Below are 21612 nucleotides of genomic sequence, written 5' to 3'. Positions count from 1 at the left end.
ACTTCACAACTGATTTGTTAAAAAGTTAAGCCTTCTGGGAGAACATCACGTGATAATTAATATTCATGATCAATGCATCTGCAGTAATTGGCTAAAGGTATGAGACCACAATAATACATGAAGTCTGATGGGTACTACTGAATTTGGTATTGTGACACTTCAAATGTTGAATTGTCACATTGTCATCCACGTTTTTTTTTTTTTGCTGTGTCGATAATGCATTATATCAAAAAAGGACCAAGCAGTTTTAAACTGTCTATTTTGATGCACCTAGAAGCCTGGCATTATTAGCCACCAGCACTAAACAGGGTACTGAGAATGCAAATATGTAGGGGGGATTTTCCAGGGCTTGGATGATTCAGCAGCAAGCCTGACAAACAAGAGCGGGGAGGGGAGAAGAATGAGGGAAGGAGGAAAATGGGAAAAAAAGTGAAGAGACCGAAAGAGACAAAGTGGCCCTGACAGCCTTGAGCTGCCTGCACTTAGAGTCAAATGCACCCAGCGAGCGAGTGGGTGTGTGTGGGTGTCAATGTGTGTGCGCACAAGTGATGTGTTTGTGTGTGTTTTACTGAATAACTGAAAGCAGAGTTTGAAGAGAGACTTGTACAAAACGCGCACAGCCACCCCGTTAGCTGCACTCCACTGACCTTGAGAGTAGGCTCTTCAAAGAGAGATGGAATTAAAAATAAAAAGTCAGAGATAAAGAAAAACTCTTTTAAAAGAACATAGACAAAAAGCTTTACAAGCTATCCTAGATGCCTACCGTCATGGATTAGTGGCACTTTCATTAGCGTCTTGTGTTCAGGGTTTCTCTCTACATTTTCACACGGCCTGTGTAGGATGGTGGCATTAACCTCAATCAGTCCTTTTACAAAAACAAATATTTAATTCTCCCTCAAAGTAACATGGTCATCGCTGCTCTCGATTAGAATCTTATCTTCAAAATATCTGGATAATTGAACATAATTTCAGTCAGTTTATTGTAAAATGCTGTGCAATACAAACTTTAAGACCTGGTGAAATTAGCCCATATATATTAGCTTTAAAGCAAACCTTTGTTAGTGTACTCCTAAAAACTGGCAAAATTAGCAAGAAGCATATCATCATATGAATTGTGATTTGGCTTAAGCCTATTGTTTTTTTTTGTTTTTTTGTTTTTTTTTAAGACGTGGTGTGTTCAAGTCCTCTTAGGAAGTAATTAAAAGTCTTAGTTATAACTTCAGGTGTGTTCAAGTCATTTGTTGTTTGAAGTTGGTAGAAGACATTGAAAATTAAGAAAGATTTTAAAATTTGAGCAAAATTGTGAATAAAGAATCTGTTTTTGCTTGGTTTTTATTCAGGTGCCATAAATTAAATTGATATGTCATAATTACAGTATTGCCAAAATGATTTGAATACACCCTTTAATATGTCACACACAAACATTAAAGTTTCAATAGGAAGTATGTCAACATAGGAAAGAAAACTGCACTCGTCAATTTTATAGGGTCTTTGAACACTTTTGGTTGCATACACTATCTAGCTACTGTTGCCGACTTTTAGCTTTAAAAACAATGAAAAAATGTGTTTATAATAGTGCACTTACATTGGAGGTGTATTTGGAAAATGTACATAATTGCAATGAGACCAATCTTTAAATCAAGAATGAAATAATTACTGGATGGATGGATGGATGGATGGATGGATGGATGGATGGATGGATAAAAAAAGGTACAAAATTTGTTAAATATTAGTATTTCACTTTTTGTGCGTTCTTCCATCTAATATATTTTGCAACCACACATTGTATTTTCTCAATTTCATTTGATCAATTCACACTTTTTTGTCCCCCCCCATTTCACTTAGCTTACCAGAAGTCAGCCTGCGGAGAGGCTTTCACAATACTAATTTGTTTTCTACAGGGATGGTTTCAAAAACTGAGCTTGATCTGATCTTAACTGTATCTTGAAGCTTATGATCTCATTAAGTGTGAAGCTCAGTGATAATCTCTCCTATCTTCTTCTTTCTACAGACTCTGCAAAGATCTCTCACCAAGTTAATGTGCCAGGGGGTCAGGTGGTGGATATGGCCCCTAGTGGAGGGCCAGGAGGAGCCTTAGGGGCTTCTGCCCTGGCCAACCTGCCTCCTCCCTACCAGCCTGTCAGCATCAGACCCTTGGGGTCCTCCTCCAGTCTGGATGAGCCTCAGGACTACCTTTGGCTGCTCAACTGTGAGAGCAAGAAACCTGAGCCTAACAGGTAAGACACAACGTCTGGGCTGTGTGGACATAGGCTATTTTAGAGCGTGGCTCATCCAATAATTTGTAATGCAGGCCTGTTACTGTTTTGAGTCTGTTTTTTTTAAATCAGCTGTTATATAATGTGAATACTGCCCACTCCTTCTAAGACGCTTCAGGACATTCAGGTGCTATGGGTGAAAAACTGTATACATGGGCCTCATTTGATGTATTTTTGTGTGTGGTGTAGTCCAGTGGTTCCTCTTGCTCTAGGAGAGGAGGAGCAGGAATACCTGCTTCTGGAGGAGTGTGAGAGCAGGAGCGCTCCTCCTGATCGTCAGTGAGTGAAGAGCATCAGTGTGAAGAATACAATACTAAACAACACACACACACATATATGGCCAACAGCCAAATACTGTTATTTTTACCTGGAAATCTGCACACTTATTCTAACAACTTACTAAAATTCTACTGAGATTTGACTAAAATGGGTTGGTATGTTTTCTTGCCTTCAGTGCTTAAAAGTGTGTCTATGCATAGTTTGAACCAGGACTTGTGTGAAATATGATGTGCATGGTTGTTTTTGGCACTAACCTTGCCAGTTCTAGTTGTATAGCGAGAAACTTATTACACAGCTTTCAGGAATACTTGATAATCTTTGGTTATTTATTGCCTACTATGGTCAAATATTGTCAATATTTAAATAATAGTATAAATCAATATTTTATGTCCTTTCATTTATAAAGGTGCAATCAGTAGTTAGCATAGTTGTCATCGCTGTTCTTCATGTTCTTTAACGTACAATCGCGTATTGCAAAAGTTTTATGTAAATTACACTGATGCTAGTGGTGGTTTTTAACTTTGCACCAAACTACTGAATGCATCTTTAATTGTCAAGTAGCTGTGTAATAAGTGATAATATGATAATATAGTTGGCTGGTCAATATTGCAAAATTAACCACTTCAGGATTCAGTTATTATGCAATAATGACCGACTGACATTATCTCTTACTTGCCAGTTAATTAAAAATACAAAGACTATTTCATATTGTGATTTTCTTAAGGGCATAAAATAGCATGTATGTGTTTGAAGGGGTGTTTTTGTCTTTGTATTGATGAGGAGCGAGTTTGTTTTGATATATTTAGCTGCCAATTGTTTGAGTTACTTAACTGATAACCTGTATCTCATGCATGGGCTTCTTTACAGGGCCCATGGCGAATGCTCCAAGTCTACCTCCTCCGAACCCGACTGTAATGACAACCTCCCTTCCCACCACACGCCCAATTCCTCCTCCTCCAAGCACGCCTCGGTCAATGGTTTCTTTCCCACCCAGCATGCCGCTGGGCTCTATGATTCTCCTCCTTTGCGCGGGCAGTCATTGTCGGCCGACTCACAGGGCCTTTACCACCTGCCCCGAAGTTACTCTCAGGACACTGTGCTGCTGCCGAAGTCGGCGTCCTCCCCTCACGCACCTGACAGTGAACCCGGTGAACTCTATGTCTTTAACACGCCTGGTCGTAAACCCTCTTTAGAGGCCCAGTTGCGGAACTTGTCATTTAGCTATGATATTCCACCTACACCTGGAAGTAACTGCACCTACCAGATTCCCCGTACTGCTGGGGTAGAGGCTGTTTCAGGGGCCACAGATGTGGTACCGCCCCCTCGTCCACCTAAGCCTTTACTGACCACGGGAACAATTCCACCTGAGCGGTCACCCACAGATACATATGTGGTGCCACGGTCAGTGTCTGAGACTGATGGGAATTACTGCGTACCATCTAGTACAGGAGGGAACAAAGCACTAAGGAGCAACACCATTGGTACAGTGGATTCTTCACGACTACGTAAAGGTAGGAGGATTTTAATTCCCAATCACCTGTGCTATTTCACCATCATTATGAAAGCAAATGTTCTGTAACAATACAGGCTCAAAATCTCTAAAAGTCTAAGTTGCCTAATGGTTTGGAATCTGAACTTCAACTTGTACACTGCCTAAGGATGGTCTCCAATACAATTTGTCTACTGCAAGTCAGTTAACTTCATACACACATAAAAATTATACAACACAACTGTTATTAAAGGAATAGTTCACCTGAAAAACTGTCATTAATTTGATGATAATTTTTAAGTAAAACCCAGAGTTTTCTGACCCTCCCTAGATAGCAAGGGTCCTACCAAGTCCAAAAAGGTACCAAGAAGATTGACAAAATAGTCCATGTGACATCAGTGGTTCAACTGAAATTTTATGAAGCTACGAGAATAGTTTTTGAGTGGGAAAAAAAAAACTTATTTTTACTTTTTTTTTTTTTTTTTTTTTTTTTTAATTTATATTTATTTATTTATTTATTTTTTTGTCATTTTTATCCAACGCGACTTACAAATAATGACAATAGAAGCAATCAAAACCAACGAAAGAGTGCAGCAAACAAAATAACGACTTTATTCAACAATTCTGTTGCTAGGGTGACACGGAGGAGAAGAATTGTTGAATAAAGTCATTATTTTCGTTTTTTGTGCACAAAAAGTATCCTCGTAGCTTCATAAAATTAAGATTGAACCACTGATGTGACATGGACTATTTTAATGATATCCTTACTACCTTTCTGGGCCTTGAACGTGTCAGTTCCCTTGCTGTCTGTAGAGGGTCAGAAAGCTCTCGGATTTCAACAAAAATATGTTCATTTGTGTTGTGAAGATGAACAAAGGTCTTACGGGTTTAGAATGATGTGAGGGTGAGTAATTAATGACAGAATTTTCATTTTTGGGTAAACTATCCCTTTAACACTGATAAGACATGTTTCTTAAGCAGTAAATGAGCATATTAAAATGATTTCTGATGGATCTTGTGTGACTAAAGACTAGTAAAACTAGTAAGACTATGGCTGTTTAAAATTCAGCTTTTTTCCAGCTTAAAAAAAACGTACCATCTCCAAACTTCTGAACGGTAGTTTAAAATAATTATTTATATTATAAATAATTGAGACTGTAAGACATTGTAGTAATTACTACAGGTTTTCAAGTGTTCATTCTGCCTGTTTGACAGTTAAAACAAATTCTGTATCGTGGTCTGTAACAAAGCAGATAAAGGACTAATGTACACATGGAATAATGGAAAGGGCATCACTGTGAATTTGTGCAAAAACCTAGCCTTTATTTATTTATTCTCAGATTATTGTCAGTTTCCCAGAATGCTTGAAATATATGCTAAAAAGCACTAAAATGTAACCCAATTTTATTTTTTTTACCATTCATGAGCAGTTACAGTATGACAATGTCATTATTGTGGACATCTTTATTTTGGGACCCTAAATCCTGATTTTATTTACTGTTTATTATTTTCTGCCAAATCATTCTTTCAATATATTTTCAATAAGAGGCCATCAAGCTGGTGGTGCTGCAAAAATGGGGTCATGTAGTCATGACTGGGTCCCTCTAGTGTTGTTTGGTGGTATTGTAGTAATGAGATTGTTTATGTACACTCCCTTCACACATGCCTCCATAATAATACACTATATCTCTCTCTATATATATATAATATAATATATATATTATAATTAATGCATTGATACCGCAAGCATGGAATAAATTGTTTAAAAAAATGTCACAATAGACTTATTATATTCAGCAAGAATGCATTAAATTCATAAAAAGTGAAAGTAAAAATACAAATTGCAAAAAAAATTAATCTATTTTAAATAAATGCAGTTCTTCTGAACTTTCTCAAGAAAGTGATGTGACACAGAAGACTGCAGGCTGGCTGCTGAAAATTCAGAATTGCTAACAAGAATAAATTATATTTTAAAATGTATTAAAATAGTAATAATATTTCACAATATTATTGTTTTACTATATTTTTAACAAAAATAAATGCAGCCTTGTTGAGGAGAAGAGAGATGGTTCTGTGACTTTTTTTGTTTTGTTTTTTGACCGCATACATTTTTGTATTTATTTCACAGATTACGGATCTCAAGACTGCTATGATATACCCCGTCCCTTCCCCCCAGATAAAAGTTGCTCATTTGATTTGAATGAAAGCTTCAACAACTATTTGGTAAGTTTTCCTTATTAATCAACTTTATCCATTTTAAACCTAGGTCCTGTCTTTCAAGTGTTTTAAGAGTCCCTAACAGTTTCTTCCCTGTTCTTGGATGCATGTAGAAGAACAAAGGCATGGTGCCAGTAGCAGGTGAGGAAGTGGATGAGAACTATGTTCCCATGAGCGTCCACTCTTCGTCACATCAGCGCTCTGGCAGCCTATCAGAACCCCTCCAGGAGCCCAACTATGTGCCCATGACACCGGGCACAGTGGAGTTCTCCTCGCTCGGAAAACAGGTGCCCCCTCCAGCCCACATGGGCTTCCGCTCCAGCCCCAAAACTCCACCTCGTAGACCGGTGCACATGCCCGAATGCCAACCACCGCCCGTAGACCGCAACCTCAAACCTGACCGAAAAGGTGAGCTCTGAAGTCTGTTTCTTTTGTGGTGTGTGTGTGTGTGTGTGTGTGTGTGTAAGCAGGGATTGTGTTTAATCTGTACAGTGCTTGCATCTCTTCAGCATAGCAACTCTCATTACCACCTTTCTCACTAACAGGTGCCGGCCCATGCTTATGAAACATTTCTTCCACCTTTAATTGAGTTCTCAGTCTGCTTGTTGCCATGCGATCATAACACGCATTACAGATCTTTCAACTCGCTTAGTAAACTAGTCTGCACTGCTGTTTCAATGACCTTTGCGTTTTAATCTTTAGCATGTGACCTCACAAATAAAAGAAGCTATTGTCTATAGACTCTGAGCCCTGGATATGAGGGAGCCTGTCTGCGCCGGTAGCCTGGAGCGGTCACCTCTGTCCCCATTGTGCCATAGTGAAAGACCTCTTTGTTGGCCAGACCTGCGAGGGGAATTTCAATCTGGTCTGAGAGAAAAAGGGGACGTGCTGAAAGTTGCACAAGCAGGCCGAAACATCAGCAGCAAGCTGGGACAGCACTATTGATCTGGCAGCAGCTCTCTGCGCTCGTCCGAAACCATTGTGTATCTTCAATTACGTGTTACTGTTTCTGAGCGCTGGCTAATGCAAGAGACAGCATGTTACATGCAGAAGAGATGCACCACTTGGCCATAACTGTGAGAACCCCATATAATTTGGTGATTTCAGTGACACCCATAACTAGCAAGCAGCAATGCAATCATAGACAAATATGTGATGCTGTTAAATTATACATAATTACAAGCAACTAATATTAAAACAATCCCTAACCCTATATGTGCATGTTGTAAATTAGTATTACTCTAATAGTATTATTAGTGAAACAAGAACACAAAGTGTAACCTAGAAAAAAAGGTTGTTCTGTAAGATATATACTACTATAAAAACACGTTGCCCAAATACATAGCTTAAAGTGCATCAAAGTCATTTGACATTGCCTTTAGTCGTGTGACTCAATAATTAGCTCAAAGATTGGCTCAGTCAATCAGACCATAATCTGCCACATACATTTAATAAATGACTGCAACAGCAATTTTATTGTCATTTTAAAAGATGGAAAGATGCTTTGTTTGCTCATTTTTCCATCATATATATTTTTTTAGTAACACTTTAGAATAGGGAAAACATACTTACTTTCAACTAAGAGTTTTCCCTAAATAAACTCCTATATTTGCTGCTTATTAATAGTTAGTAAGGTAGTTGTTAAGTTTAGGTATTGGGTCGAGTTAAGGGATCTAGAACATGGTCATATAGAATAAGGCATTAATATGTGCCTACAAGTACTAATAAACAGCCAATATGCTAGTAGTATGCAATAAGCAACTAGTTCATAGTGAGAATTGTACCTTAAAATAAGGTGTTACTTATTTTTTCTATAAATTACAGTTGGTGTGATGTTCAGGTGTCCACATGATTTTGGCCAAGTAGTGCATGTAGGGTACTTAAAAATATTTTTTCTATTTTCTAAACATGGGCCAAGCACAATACTAACTGTTATCACATCATTCTCAAATGCCCAGTGTCCTTTCTACTGCTCTTCAGACCGCAGCTTATTGTATTTGTTGCGTATGTGCAAGCTTTTTCTGAACATGGTGTGATTCAAATGGCTTTGGTGGCATTTTATAGTCAGTTGTTGGGTGCTTTGTGTCCTAGTGTGTTTGTCCTATCTCTATCCTTTTATTGGCTGTTCTATATTAGTCTAAATATTAGTCTCTGTTCTGCCTGGTTTCTCTCTCTTCCTATATCAAACTTTTCACCTGAACAGTGTCTTTCAGTCTTTGAAATAATTTGTGATACTCTGCTCTTTTTTGTGTTTGGCCGGTTGTTTAATTGTGGCCATCATCACTGTTGACTTGTGGTATTTTCTTGTGGCAGCTATATGCATACAGCAGAAAAATAAGTTGGTTTAATTTTTCTAATATTACAAAGACATTACTGAACCCTTCTGTCTGGCTGAGCCACATGCTGGCGTTTCATCGGTTGGTGTGAATGCTTTACTCACCCACGTGTGTCTGTTTAACCTTGTGCATGTCCGTCTTTGTGGGGAAGCCTTATACATAGCATGTCTTAAATGCATGAAGAGTTGGTGCCATGGCAGCAGCCCAACACATGTTTGTTCGGCGAAAGAGAAGATGCACGATTGAAGGAGGTGGCCGTGATTGTGCTAGATTGCATGGGTGTGAAGTTTAGAAGAAGACGAGGCCGATTTCTTTCAAAGGAGACATGTAACAAAGAAGTTTTCTCTCACCAATTCAGGTCAAAGCCCTAAAATAAACAGAGCAGTCGGTCTTGAGCGAACCGACTCCCAAACCATAGGTGAATTCTCAAGACGGCGTAAGGGTACGTACCTCGACAGAATGCTACTCTCACTGTCTGCCTCCTCAGTTCCGAGGTGTATTTTTGTGAAGGTTTCAACTAGCTCTAATTGTGAATGATACACTAATTTTTTGTATTTTAAGTTACTTATTTAGAATTTATTTGGACAGAGTATGAAATATTTATTTTTTATTATAATTAATATTGAATTATAATGATTAAATATTGTACAATAAATTATTTAGACAAAATATATATTGAGACAAAATTTTTACTATTAATATCAGCCATTTATTGGTTATCGGCAATAACATGAAAATATCTATACCGGTACAACTCTAGTACTTATATTTTAGAGTACTAAATATAGTTCTGTTTGCACATAGTTTGGTTATAATGAAAGTGACAACCGCATTTTATACTCCAATTCACTCCTTTAAATGTTCTGTACTTATAACCACATATATTACTCAGTATTTACTTTTTTTCAGCATTTACTCGTTAAAGGCATTACTTACACCTTTATAGAAAAGGGGGATTCATTCTGCATATTCTTTCATACATAGAGAGTATTCAAGCTACTTTGACACAATTAATTGTAAATATGGTTTCCCGGCCCAAACACTGACTGTGTGAACAGCCTATCATACAAACATTCACTACCTGCACAGTGTATGGAGGAACTTGCCTTTCCACTCAGATATTTTTATAATTGAGTTACTGATGCCGTTACCTATCCATTGCTTTGTCTATAGTGTGCGCAGACTGCAGTCCCTGTGAAGGCAGTTGGATTTATTCCTCAAATGGTTGGTCAGCTGGTTATGTGAATTTGTGATAGATGAGGTTTTAAGGTTCTGGTAGAGTGATGCTTGTGCTTAACTGGTGGAGGGAAGCTAACACTTGATATCGCAGGTACTGTAAAACTAACTATTAACATTTGACACTCAATCATCAGTGTCTCTACAAACACCTTTCACTGTCAAACTGCTCACTGACCCACTAGTCATGAACATTATAAACACTTAACCAATACATTTGCATAAGCATTTTTGAGTCATATTGACAAGAACTGAAAGTGGGTGGCTGAATCGTATTATGACTAACAACAATCCAGGTGTCTGGATAAAATCTTGGGAGCTTTCTGGTGCTTCTTTGTTTAATGGCATCAGGATACACCTGCCATCAGGAAATCCAAAGATATACTGCTATTCAAAAGTTTGGGGTCGGTAAGTTTTTTTTGTTGTTGTTTTTTCAGAGTCACTGAACCATCTCGCTTATGCTCACAAAGGCTGCATTTACTTGATCAAAAACACAATAAATACAGTAATATTGTGAAATACTACAATTTAAAAACCTGTCTATTTTAGCATATTTTAAAATCCTGAATTTTCAGAAGCCAGTACTCCAGTCTTCAGTGTCACATGATCCTTCAGAAATTAGTCCAATATGCCGATTTGCATAATTAAAAAAAAAATAATAATTATCAGTGTTGAAAACAGTTGTGCTACTTAATAATATCAGGATTCTTTGATCAATCCAAAGTTCTAAAACAGTTGTTTAATACAAAGAGTTTAATGCATCTTTGCTAAATAAAATGATTTATTTCTTTAAAAAATAATAAAAAAATCACTGACCCCAAACTGTTAACCAGTAGTGTATCTCCCATCAGGGTGTCCGAATACCTAATATAATAAAAAATAGAGAAATGTAGCACTACATAACTTGCTCACCTATGGATTGTCTGCAGTGAATGGGTGCCATCTGAATGAGAGTCCAAACAGCAGGAAAAAAACTAAAACAAATCACAAGTGGGTTTATCAACTAATTGGACTTCTGACGGCACCCATTCACTGCTGATGAAATGCTAAATGAAATGCTACCAAAGCAGTGCAAAGATGGCTGAAAAAAAAAAATAGACTGAAACACCAAAAATAAAATAACATTTTGTCATGCAATTTTTGTGATCATAATACCATATATTACAACATTATTAAGTAGAAACTCACTCAAGCCACATTTTGTGCCCCCAAAAAAATTCAGTTAGGGCCTTGAGATGCATATCAATCTGTGTTTTCTTCCCTCACACACTGGCACCAGCTGGTGTGCGTTTCAGCCAGCTACAGCTACTTCTCGGTTGCCAGATTGGGTGCATCTCAGCTCAGCAGAGTTTTGGGTCAACTGCAATAACTAAATCAGATGCTGCTTATATGTGATAAGAGGAAGAGAGAGAGGATGTGTGGGATTATCACTCATTTTTGACCATCCTTTGGCAGTGGCCTTTCTTTTTAACCTTTCCAGTTTTCTCTCAGGTGTGATTTCAGTTCTCATGACTTGGTCCTGTATTTGATTTGAGTCTGTTCTTAGGTGGGGGAAAAAATGAAGTGAAACATTCTTGTTTCCCACTGAAGAAAGGTTACTTATTTACTTCCGACTCCCATTATGTACTAAATAACACACATCTCCCTCTACTGGCTAAAAGTAGAGAACCACCATATAAATTGCATGCAAATTTGTGTGTATAAATCTTAATTAATAATACTCTATTTAATAATAACAGTTTATGTAGAAATGTTTTTGACAAATTTACACACAAATTTGTTCACGCCATTTTATTGTCATTTATTTATCAATTTTTAATATTATTACTTGTCTTGTTGATAACCATGTGTTAGGCCAAACCTTTTGGGTGGTGTGTCATTTGGAACACTTTTCTGCATTAAACTGCTGGGTTTTTTTGCAGTTAAGCCGGCCCCTTTGGAGATCAAGCCTCTAGCTGAGTGGGAGGAGTATACGGCGCCGGTCCGTTCCCCCGTGACCAGGTCCTTCACGAGGGAGTAAGTGTCGAGCATGTTTCCACCCAAACAGATCAGTATTTAAGCATAGTTCTGCATGGCCTCCACACCACAGACACCACAGGCTAAATAACTAATCATTCATGCATTCCTGTAGTCTTGTCCTAACATCCCATAATAGTAAAATTTTAGCGATGATAGTAAAACGTTGCCATAATTTGTTCATAAGTGATTCGACTGTCATCACTACCTAACACCACATTATAACAAAAACAGGTAGTGATGACTGTGCAATAAAGGCATGAATTGTGTTCTTGAATTATTTATTGATTTAATACAGTGATGTAGGTGCCATGTGGCTTGTGTGTCTGGAACGCTGGAAGTGTGTGTGAATCAGTGCCACTTTGACTGCCAGTGGGTTCCACATTATCAGCCAAAGACTTAAATTAATCCAGACAGCGAGAGTTTGTGTTGCTGTTCTTTGTGTGTGTGTGTGAGTGAGCGGTAGTGTAAATGTTGTCCTGCTGCTCAGCCCCTCTAGGTGTACCGCGGCCCCCAGACCGTCCTCGGGGCATAGCACTGCCTCCAGCAGCGACTCCGATGACTGTGATGAGAATTATGTAACCATGCAACACGCTAATATGTCTACAGATGAACCAGTATGTAAAAAAAACACCACAGCTACTGTTCCACTCAATTATAAATAATTCATGCATTCACAATTGGAATATGTGTATATATGTATATAAAGTTAATTAATTTAACAGGTATAAATAAAGTAATTTATATACACATACATCAACGACTGGATGTTTGTAGTATTTTTGAAAAAAGTCTTATGCTTATCAAGGCTGCATTTATTGGATACAGTAATATTGTAAAATGTTGTTGCAATTTAAAATAACTGCTTTTATATATATTTTAAAATGTTATTTATTTGCTTCAATCTTTAGTGTCACATGTTCCTTAAGAAATCATATTAATATCCTGATTCGGTGCTCAAGAAACATTTCTTTATTATTATCAATGTTAGTGCTGCCTAATATTTTTGTGGAAACTGTTTTTTTTAATCATGATTCTATGATGAATAGAAAGTTTACAAAAAAAATTGTATTTTGTATATTACTGTTATTTCATATTTTCAAATATTTTTGTTCACTTTAATGCATCCTTGCTAAATAAAAGTATTTATTTAAAAAAAAAAAGTTATACTGATCCCAAACTTTTAAATGGTAAGGTAAATTTATAAGTTGAATTTATTTATTTTTAGAATATGTTAGCGTCATTAAGTGATTGTTAGTGATCTTAGTTTTCTACCATATCATTTTCTGCAGATTTGATTGAAATAAACATGGTCTTGATTCCACCATTTTCTCCATATATATATATATATATATATATATATATATATATATATATATAGATAGATAGATATATATATATAGATAGATAGATATATATATATAGATAGATAGATAGATAGATAGATAGATAGATAGATAGATATAGATATATATATAGATATATAGATATATATAGATATGTAAATAAAATTAGGAATAAAGGCTAGAGTGAGAATAAAATCGCAGGTTCCCAAAAATTGTGTGGTCTTTCAACAGACTAGATAGAAGGACCCCTCGCAGTTTTTCCTACCTTTACTTTTCTTTTTTTCTCCAGGTTTTCTTCTATTTCTTTTGTGTCTTTCTTCCATTTGTTTCTTTGTTTCCTTGCTTTCAACTGTAGGGCCTTTCTTCTTTGTTGTTGCATGTTTGTTAATTTTTTTTTTTGTAAATTTAAATGCATATCCTAGGGAAAAATAAATATACTAAAATGTATTTGAAATACATTTTTTCATGCTAAGTATACTACAAATACATTTACATTTGTATGTACTTAATAAAAATACCATGCAATTGTACTTTTGGTATACTAAACAAGTCTGCTAAATTGGAACAGCTAATTTTGTACTTAATGCATTTTAATTGCACGGAAGTAGCGCTGAAGTCCAACTAAAGATATGTTTGATTGTGCTAAAGTGGAACTATTGCAAATATACTTCAGGTACACTTTAATACACTTTAATATACTTTAGGTGCATTTAAAGACCAATATTATTCAAAAATCATACAATCCTCATCAGTAGTGAAAATAAAACACATTTTAGGCTTAATAAGAAATGTGCATTGTGCACAATAGTACTCAAAATAAAGTTTAATAAGGATTTTGATATCAGTAACTATCGAACGATATGATATGTTAGTAAATATGTTAATAGATTTGAACTATACTTAGTATGAAATAAATGTATTTTAAATATATAACTTTTTTACTAGGGTAATATGGAGCTTTCTGTGCATGGCTTGTTTTGTTTGCTAACATGTTAGCATGTAGCATTAAAACTGTTGATAGCACTGCACAATATGGCTTTTGTTGCACTGGATTCAACTGCCAATACTTGGAAGAGGCATTTCTCTACCTCTTTTCTGTTTCTTATTTCCAACATTCTATTCCTTGCATTCTTTTGTGGATCCTTTTGTCTGCCTCATCTGTATTTCGCATTTTTCATTTCTGTTTTCTCAGCGTGCCTTTGCCATTTGTTTCCTGTTTACTCTTTGATTTTTCTACTCCTCCTCTCTTCCCTGTTCCTCCATTCTGTAGAGAAGAGTCCTTCTACTGTACAGTTCCCATCACTCCTATAAAGAGAGAAGTGTCAGGTCTAGACCACCTGGATGAGGTGAGCAGGGTTATGAAGGTGGATTGAACAACACTCTGGATGTGCGTTTTCAAGGGATAGTGAATCCTGTCAAAGAAAATGCTGTCATATTTTACTCATCCTACAGAAAATCGAAAAATACTATGGAAGTCAATGGTGACCATTAGCTGTTTCAAAATATCTTCTTTTGTGTTCAGCAGAAGAAAGAAATTCATACAGGTTTGGAACAAGTAAAAGATGACAGAATTTTCATCTTAGGTGAGCTATCCCTTTCACAAAACTAAAGTGACATTTGACCTAGGGGGGAAAAACACAATTAGTGTTTTTTTTATATATATAAAATAATGAAACTCATAGGGTTTACAAATAGTGTTGTAATATTTTACAGTATTGCTGTTTTTTGATCAAATAAATGCAACCTTGGTGAGCATAAAAGACATCTTTTAAAGGCATGGAAAAAAATGACCCCAAACTTTCAAACAGTAGTGTATGTGTGTCGTCAGGCTTTCTTTTCTTCTTGGTTTATTTCAACATGAGTGGAACCTAAATTACTTGCATATAGTTTTAGGAGGGCTTACATTCCATATTTTTCAAATATGATAATCATTGTATTGTTTGTTTGTTTTTTGTGATCAATTGTATACACTGTGCATTACATTGTACCGTTGTTCCCTAGACAGTCACTTGATGATTGGATTTGTTTTGAGTTACTAAATAATGCAGCATGAAATAAGGCTTGATTATATTTTGAAACCTGTATAGGAAAAGCTACATTTATGTAATACATAATTATTACATTTATGACTCATACCATGAAAATACATGGAAATAATCTTGCAAATGACACTTTTAGAGGTTGGGTTGACATCTGCAGAGGTTGTTTCTTCAGCAGAATCTGTCAGAACTAATAGAACATCATTTTGAATTACTTTGATCATTAATGAATTATGAAGCTGTCTGATCAATGTGAAAGAGTTTAGAAAGACCTATTTCTGCTTAGTTTGCAGACATGATAATGTGTACACAACTCATTACCGATTTAATCATTCGAATGAGTGCTGGGTGAACGACCGCATGTCACTGATAGATAGATTAGATTCTTAAAAATTCAAGATTCTTCACTTACATCATCTAGTATCATTGTAGTAGATTAATATATCAGTTGCATAAATCTTTTAATAACTAATTATGACTACAACATTGACTATTATCCATGTATCCAACCTTTTTGTTGCAATTTATTTATTTTTTAATATCTCAGAACATGAAGCTAGCAGCACCAATGAATGCTGATGGAGGTGGCAGTCCCATGGTGAAGCCCAAAGGAGACAAGCAGGTGGAGTACCTGGACCTCGACTTGGACCCTGGGAAATCGACACCTCCTCGGAAGGTAAGATATGAATAATAATTAAGCAGAATTAGACAAATTGTAAAATAAAATATTATGGATGGATGTGTTTGGGTGAGGTTTTTTTTATCATCAGGAGTCAGGCAAGCGTAACAATGGAGGCATAATACATGTTGACCCCCAGTGTTCTTATCCTCAGGCTCTATGATTATACACCTGTTATAGACTTTTTACCATTAATTAGCAGGACTGAAATCTACTTTTCTCTCAGATTGATGGAATATAGTCATTCTCTGGCATCTGTTATTAACAGTTCATTTTGTCTGTACATCAGTTGAGGATTATAATTTTTCCCATCATTGTTTGCAGACAAGTGTTGAAGTATGTTGCCGCCACTGAATAAAAAATAAAAAAAGTAATTGGGACTTTTTCAGGATTGCGTGATACAAACTAACTTATAAACTCCAGTTCTGAGGGGGGGGAAAGACTGATATTTTCTCAGAATTGCAAGTTTACATTTCACAATTCAGACTTGATAACTTGTAGTTGCGTGTTATCAAGTCAGAATTGCAAGATAAAAAACTTGCAATTGTGACTATTTTCTCTGAATTCTGAGTTTATATCTCGCAATTCTGACTTTATAACTTGCAATTGTGAGTCTGTCTCACAATTCTGGGAAAAAAAAGTCTGATTAATTTTCTATTCAGTGGCGGAAACAGGCTTCCATGTACAAGAGACTTTAGCTAATGGCAGCTATTTCAATTCCTTGTCAGCCGTTTCTGAGGGTGTTTTCACACTTGGTCCTTTTCAGGGGTCTGAGCGCGGTTCGCGTGATTTTTGGCCCATATGTGAACACTCCAAACGATCTCAGACCCCTCAGAAACTAACCGAACCGAGACCATCTCAGGAGGTGGTCTGAGCACGGTTCGCTTTGAAATATTGGCACGGTTCGCTAAAAACGTGCGCTGTGAACACACATCGCTCCCGGTCCACTTGTTTTTTTTTTTTTTCCCATTCGCGAAATTTCTTTAATTTGGTCTTTACGCGTCTCCGTACAAATCGCGCTATTCAAAACATGGCAGCAGCTGCTGCTGGGAGAGGGATATTATGGACAGACGAGGAAACGGATGCACTTCTACAAATTTGGAAGGAGGACTATATAAAAAAACAACTGTCAACAACCCACAGAAATTCAAAAGTGTTCCTGCAATTTTCAGAAAAACTGAAAGACTTACTTATTTACTTAAGATTTAACCGGACCGCTCTGCAATGCCGGGTTAAAGTGAAGAAATTGCGCCAGAAATATATTACAATCATATTTATTTGATTACGCTGCTTTTCCATTGTTTTTTCTGTGTAAACATGGACGCGTTTGACTGTTGCGCTCGCGTCTCTTGCAGTGTCTCGTGCATGACACGGCTTTCTAAAAACGCGGCGCTCTAGTTATTAAAAGATGTAACTCCAATCTCCTTCCATGTTTTCCTATTCCACTGCCCACGTCGCATCTTTGTCAACACAAAAGCACATTCTGTGTGAATGGCATGGAGAGCATCCCAAGAGAGCGGTTAATCATGTGCGCTGATATGAGGTGAAAGTAAATTGCACGCGGGCATTTATAAGCTATATAAAAGCGAAGGAAAGTCAGGTGGAAGAGAGGGAAAACTCCAACAAACTTTGTAAAACCAAACTGTATTATGCAACTCGCCAACATTGTGTCTGTGGCCAAAATAAAAATTAATTATGTCTCTGCGCAGCCCGCATACTTGGAGCCAGCCAGGCATATGACGCAGCCGTGCATTTACCAGGCGACCAATGGCAATGCCCCTTCTAGATGGATTGTAATTGTATATAATATATATTATTATGTTCTCTATTTCTCTTTTGTAATTTTAAAAACATGTCATACAGGAAAATGAGCACATGCTTAGGGTCAGCCATCTTGCATATTATTGATCTACCCATAATGCATAGCACTGCAAGAAACCTGGGTCCCAAAAAGAAACATTATGAACACAAAGAGGTCTGAGACCCCATTAGTGCTGAAGTTGACCAACAAAGGATCCGAGTCCTCTCTGAGGAACAGGGATAGTGTGAACATGAAGAGAACTGGGTCCTGTTTCACTTGGTCCACCTCTTGGTCCACTTAAAGGGGTCTGGGTTCGGTTCTTTTAAAGAGGACCCAAGTGTGAAAACACCCGGTACTGGAACTTTACTTCTGTTGCCAAAATAATGTCACACTCTTTTAATTTTTAGCTTTTTAAATTATGGAATTACCCATTTTCCCATTATTTAATAAGTTAAATAGTAATATTCACATTAAATTAAAACAATGTCATGTAAAGTGCAAGTATTGTTAGGTAAACTAGGGATACACTGATTCCGGAATTCTGTCTGATAGCCATAAGCCAATTCATATAATACTGATAAAGTAAAATTTTACTTGAAAAATAAATTGAATGCAAAAATATAATGTAGATATCAGAGTAAAACACTAATAACTGAAAGTAGTTTTTTAATACTACAAGTGAATTTAGGAATCACAACATTTTCTAAGTATTACATTTAACAGTGTTATTAAATTATTAGTTATTTTAAAGATTAGCTTTATGTGAGTATTGCATAATAACAAAGGGTAAAAATAGGGAAATTTTGCATGTACAATTAAATATCTATTGTAATCTGATAACCGATATTGTACCGATACATTGTGCATCCCTAAAGGAAATATTCAACTTGTCAAATAATAATTTAATATACAGAATTTTAAAAAGTCTGTTTTATATACTACTAATGTGTTGTTGCAGTATCAATTTTTACCCAAATATCGGTACTTTTGGCATCTCTCTCTCCTGTTTTGACTCTCTCATATCTTGATCTTACAGAAGAAGAGTAACGGGACTGGTATTTCAGCATCAGACGAGCGGGTAGACTATGTGGTGGTGGATCAGCATCGAACGCAAGCACTGAAGAGCACACGTGAGGCCTGGAGTGACGGACGCCAGTCGACAGAGCAAGATCCCCCCAACAAAGGGGCCAAATGACACCCATCTCTTTCCTCTTTTCTGCACAGTCATGACTCGCGGGAGGCCGAGGAACGGAGGACACTGCACATGCTCTGAACCTCCTATCCGGCCTCCACGTTTGATTTTAGATACAGCTGTGTGACAGCGCCTAGGTCACAGCTCCCAGATCAGCTAGTTTACACTGCTTCCTGCTAGATGACAGCACCTGTGCAGGGGAGAGCTGATCCGAGGGATCTCCATGTATAAGCTGACAGACTCCAAGTAGGATGGACCGCACAGGGGCTGAAGGACGCGGCGAGCCTTTTCGGCTGACAGCCCAGTGAAAATACGCTAACAGCAGCATTATTCATACTATATGGATACACACTGCCCCCAACTCGTCAACTCGGACAGTTTCAGGTTTTGGATATTGTTTTTCCCACATTGTGGTGTTAAAGCACATTATTCCATGGGCTTAGGGGAGCATCAGGTCTGGTGAATTTGTCTGTCCTCAAGGTTTTTTTTTTTTTTTTTTTTTTAACCATGTTCCATGTTCACAAAACTGCCAAGGTGAGTGTTTAGGATGCGTTTTAGAAGCCTAAAACGTTTTTTTTTGTGTATAGTTCCATGATAATCTGAAACTTTTACACATCTAAGTTTCATTTTTTTTCCATTTGTTTTATTCTTGGGGGCCTCAGTTGTAATTCGGTAGTGCAATCAAAAGGTTTTGAGTTGCTTGAGCTGCAAATCTACTAAGATGAGTTAGTTTGTTTGAAAATGATTATCGTTTGCATTTGCATTTAAGACAGCAGGCAGACTGTATAAAGTGTTATGTACATGAATAAAAGTGTCCTTTATTTGTATCTAATATCTAGTATGTTAAGGCTAAGGTGTGGATTCTGCAGGATAGAAGTCTACACTGTCTGAGATGGTATCAGAAACTATGAAATGTTATTGGTGGAATCAGGAACTGTGATAGTTTTTAACAGAGAAGAGATTTCTCAGAATTTTTTTTTGTGTGTGTGTTTTATATGTTTGGTTTTATTCTCTCTTTTAATTTCCTTCAAAGCAAGGTATCAATTTACAAAAGCGCTGAGGTCAGGTACTCAATGAAAGGTTTAACAGATTTCATTTATTTTATTTTGCAGCTATAGATGACGTCTTTAGTGTTGCAGATCGTATGTTCTCATAGAAACCTTTTGAAATTGCTTACGATGCAAGATATTATTACTAAGTATGAGATGCCTTCATGGAGGGGATGAAAAGCCGGTCAAGTAGTTTCAGGAATTTTATTATGTTTCTTCATTCTCTGTGTGACTGGGCTATCAATGCATTTTATTGCCACTTCGATAATTTATTTCAGATGGAGTTCCGCAGCTCTTGGAGACTAATTGCCTTACCATTGCAACTTTTTTTTAATGTTGTAAATATGATCTGTTCAGTGATTTTAGCTCATGTCAGAATACACCTATTCAGAATACATCAGCATAGAACTTTACTGTGTGTGTAAAATAAAATAGCTCTACTAACTACCATTCTTAAGCCAAGAAGACACTGTTGATGTGTTGCAACACCATTGGTGGCTTCTGCTGTACATATCAATACAGGCTTTTCAAGCATGTCTTTTGATTCCAAGCTGTGCCTATATTGTTTCCCTTCTACTCAAATCTTTTTTTTTCTTCGAGTCCTCAGACCCTGATGCTTTATATCTTTTTTAATGAATCTGAAAGAAATGTACATTTTAAAATAAACTCAATAAAAATGATACTTCAGGAGATTACTTCTGGTATTGCAACTAATGGAATTTGTGATGCTTTTTAATTGTTTTCAAAACTGCAATTTCAGTTACATAGAATATTATGGGTTAGTATTAAAGGGGTAGTTCACCCAAAAATGAAAATTCTGTCATTAACTACTCACCCTCATGAACCTTCTTTCATCTTTGAAACTCAAATGATGATATTTTTGATGAAATCCGAGAGCTTTCTGACCCTGCATAGAGAGCAATGCAACTACCATGTTCAAGGCCCAGAAAGGTAGTAAGGACTGGTTCAACTGTAATTTTAAGAAGCTACGAGAATACTTTTTGTGTGCAAAGAAACAAACATGACTTAATTCAACAATTCCTTTTCTTCCGCACATTCACGAGAGGTGAACTATCCCTTTAAATCATAAATGGTGTCCTGATAGATACCTCTGCATGTAAGAGAGCCTCAACTGCAACCACACCTTATTCAGTGCAGTTTGAACTTGGAATTTATAAGAAGTTTACTCCTCCTTGTCTGGAACATGTTACATATTAAGGGTATCATGCACATTTGATTGATCAATGACAGCTGAAATGATAGAAATTCAACTCATCACAGGGTATAGAAGTAGGCATTTATCATGCACTTTATAATGAAACAAGGATCCAAGTATCTTAACAATTCTTTTCATCAGCAAAAAAGAAAATGACATTAAGTTAGTCTCAAAAACATGTACAGTTAATAAAATGGTTGTTTTCAATCAAGGCTAATGGTATATTCGCTGACACGACTTCTTTAAATCTGTTGGGTTTAAAACTTGTGTCCTGGAGTTATTTGATATTTAGTCATTTTTATAATACAGGGTGAGATATATATTACAAAATATTGGTGGAAAAAATCTTGGTTTGTGTCTGACAATTACATTTTAATACAATGAGCAATAACCAACACTAAACAATAAATTGAAACAAATATCAAGTGGGAAACCACAAAA

The 21612-nt window shown here is 36.6% G+C and overlaps 1 protein-coding gene across 8 annotated transcripts in view; it reads left to right on the top strand.

Annotated features, from left to right (window-relative positions):
- Positions 1-21380, top strand: part of LOC306873083 (GRB2-associated-binding protein 1-like) — a 97520-nt gene extending 76140 nt beyond the window's left edge. For 2 of the 8 annotated variants that reach the window (XM_079422101.1, XM_079422105.1), the window contains 10 exons: positions 2012-2237; positions 2466-2555; positions 3423-4066; positions 6173-6267; positions 6375-6669; positions 8956-9039; positions 11756-11849; positions 12340-12466; positions 15782-15910; positions 18751-20672. In XM_079422101.1, the coding sequence (XP_079278227.1) occupies positions 2012-2237; positions 2466-2555; positions 3423-4066; positions 6173-6267; positions 6375-6669; positions 8956-9039; positions 11756-11849; positions 12340-12466; positions 15782-15910; positions 18751-18909 (1943 nt within the window). In that variant the 3' untranslated portion in view covers positions 18910-20672. Of the gene's footprint in view, positions 1-2011; positions 2238-2465; positions 2556-3422; positions 4067-6172; positions 6268-6374; positions 6670-8955; positions 9040-11755; positions 11850-12339; positions 12467-14465; positions 14542-15781; positions 15911-18750 lie in introns of all 8 variants that reach the window. The other 6 variants (XM_079422103.1, XM_079422107.1, XM_079422102.1 and 3 more) reach the window with 5 other exon arrangements.
- The last annotated feature ends 232 nt before the right edge of the window (positions 21381-21612 follow it).

The sequence above is a fragment of the Barbus barbus genome (genome assembly GCF_936440315.1).
Source record: "Barbus barbus genome assembly, chromosome: 7".
Taxonomy (NCBI): domain Eukaryota; kingdom Metazoa; phylum Chordata; class Actinopteri; order Cypriniformes; family Cyprinidae; genus Barbus; species Barbus barbus.
The sequence above is the reverse complement of the archived record's forward strand: the minus strand, read 5'-3'. Positions and strand labels throughout refer to the sequence as shown.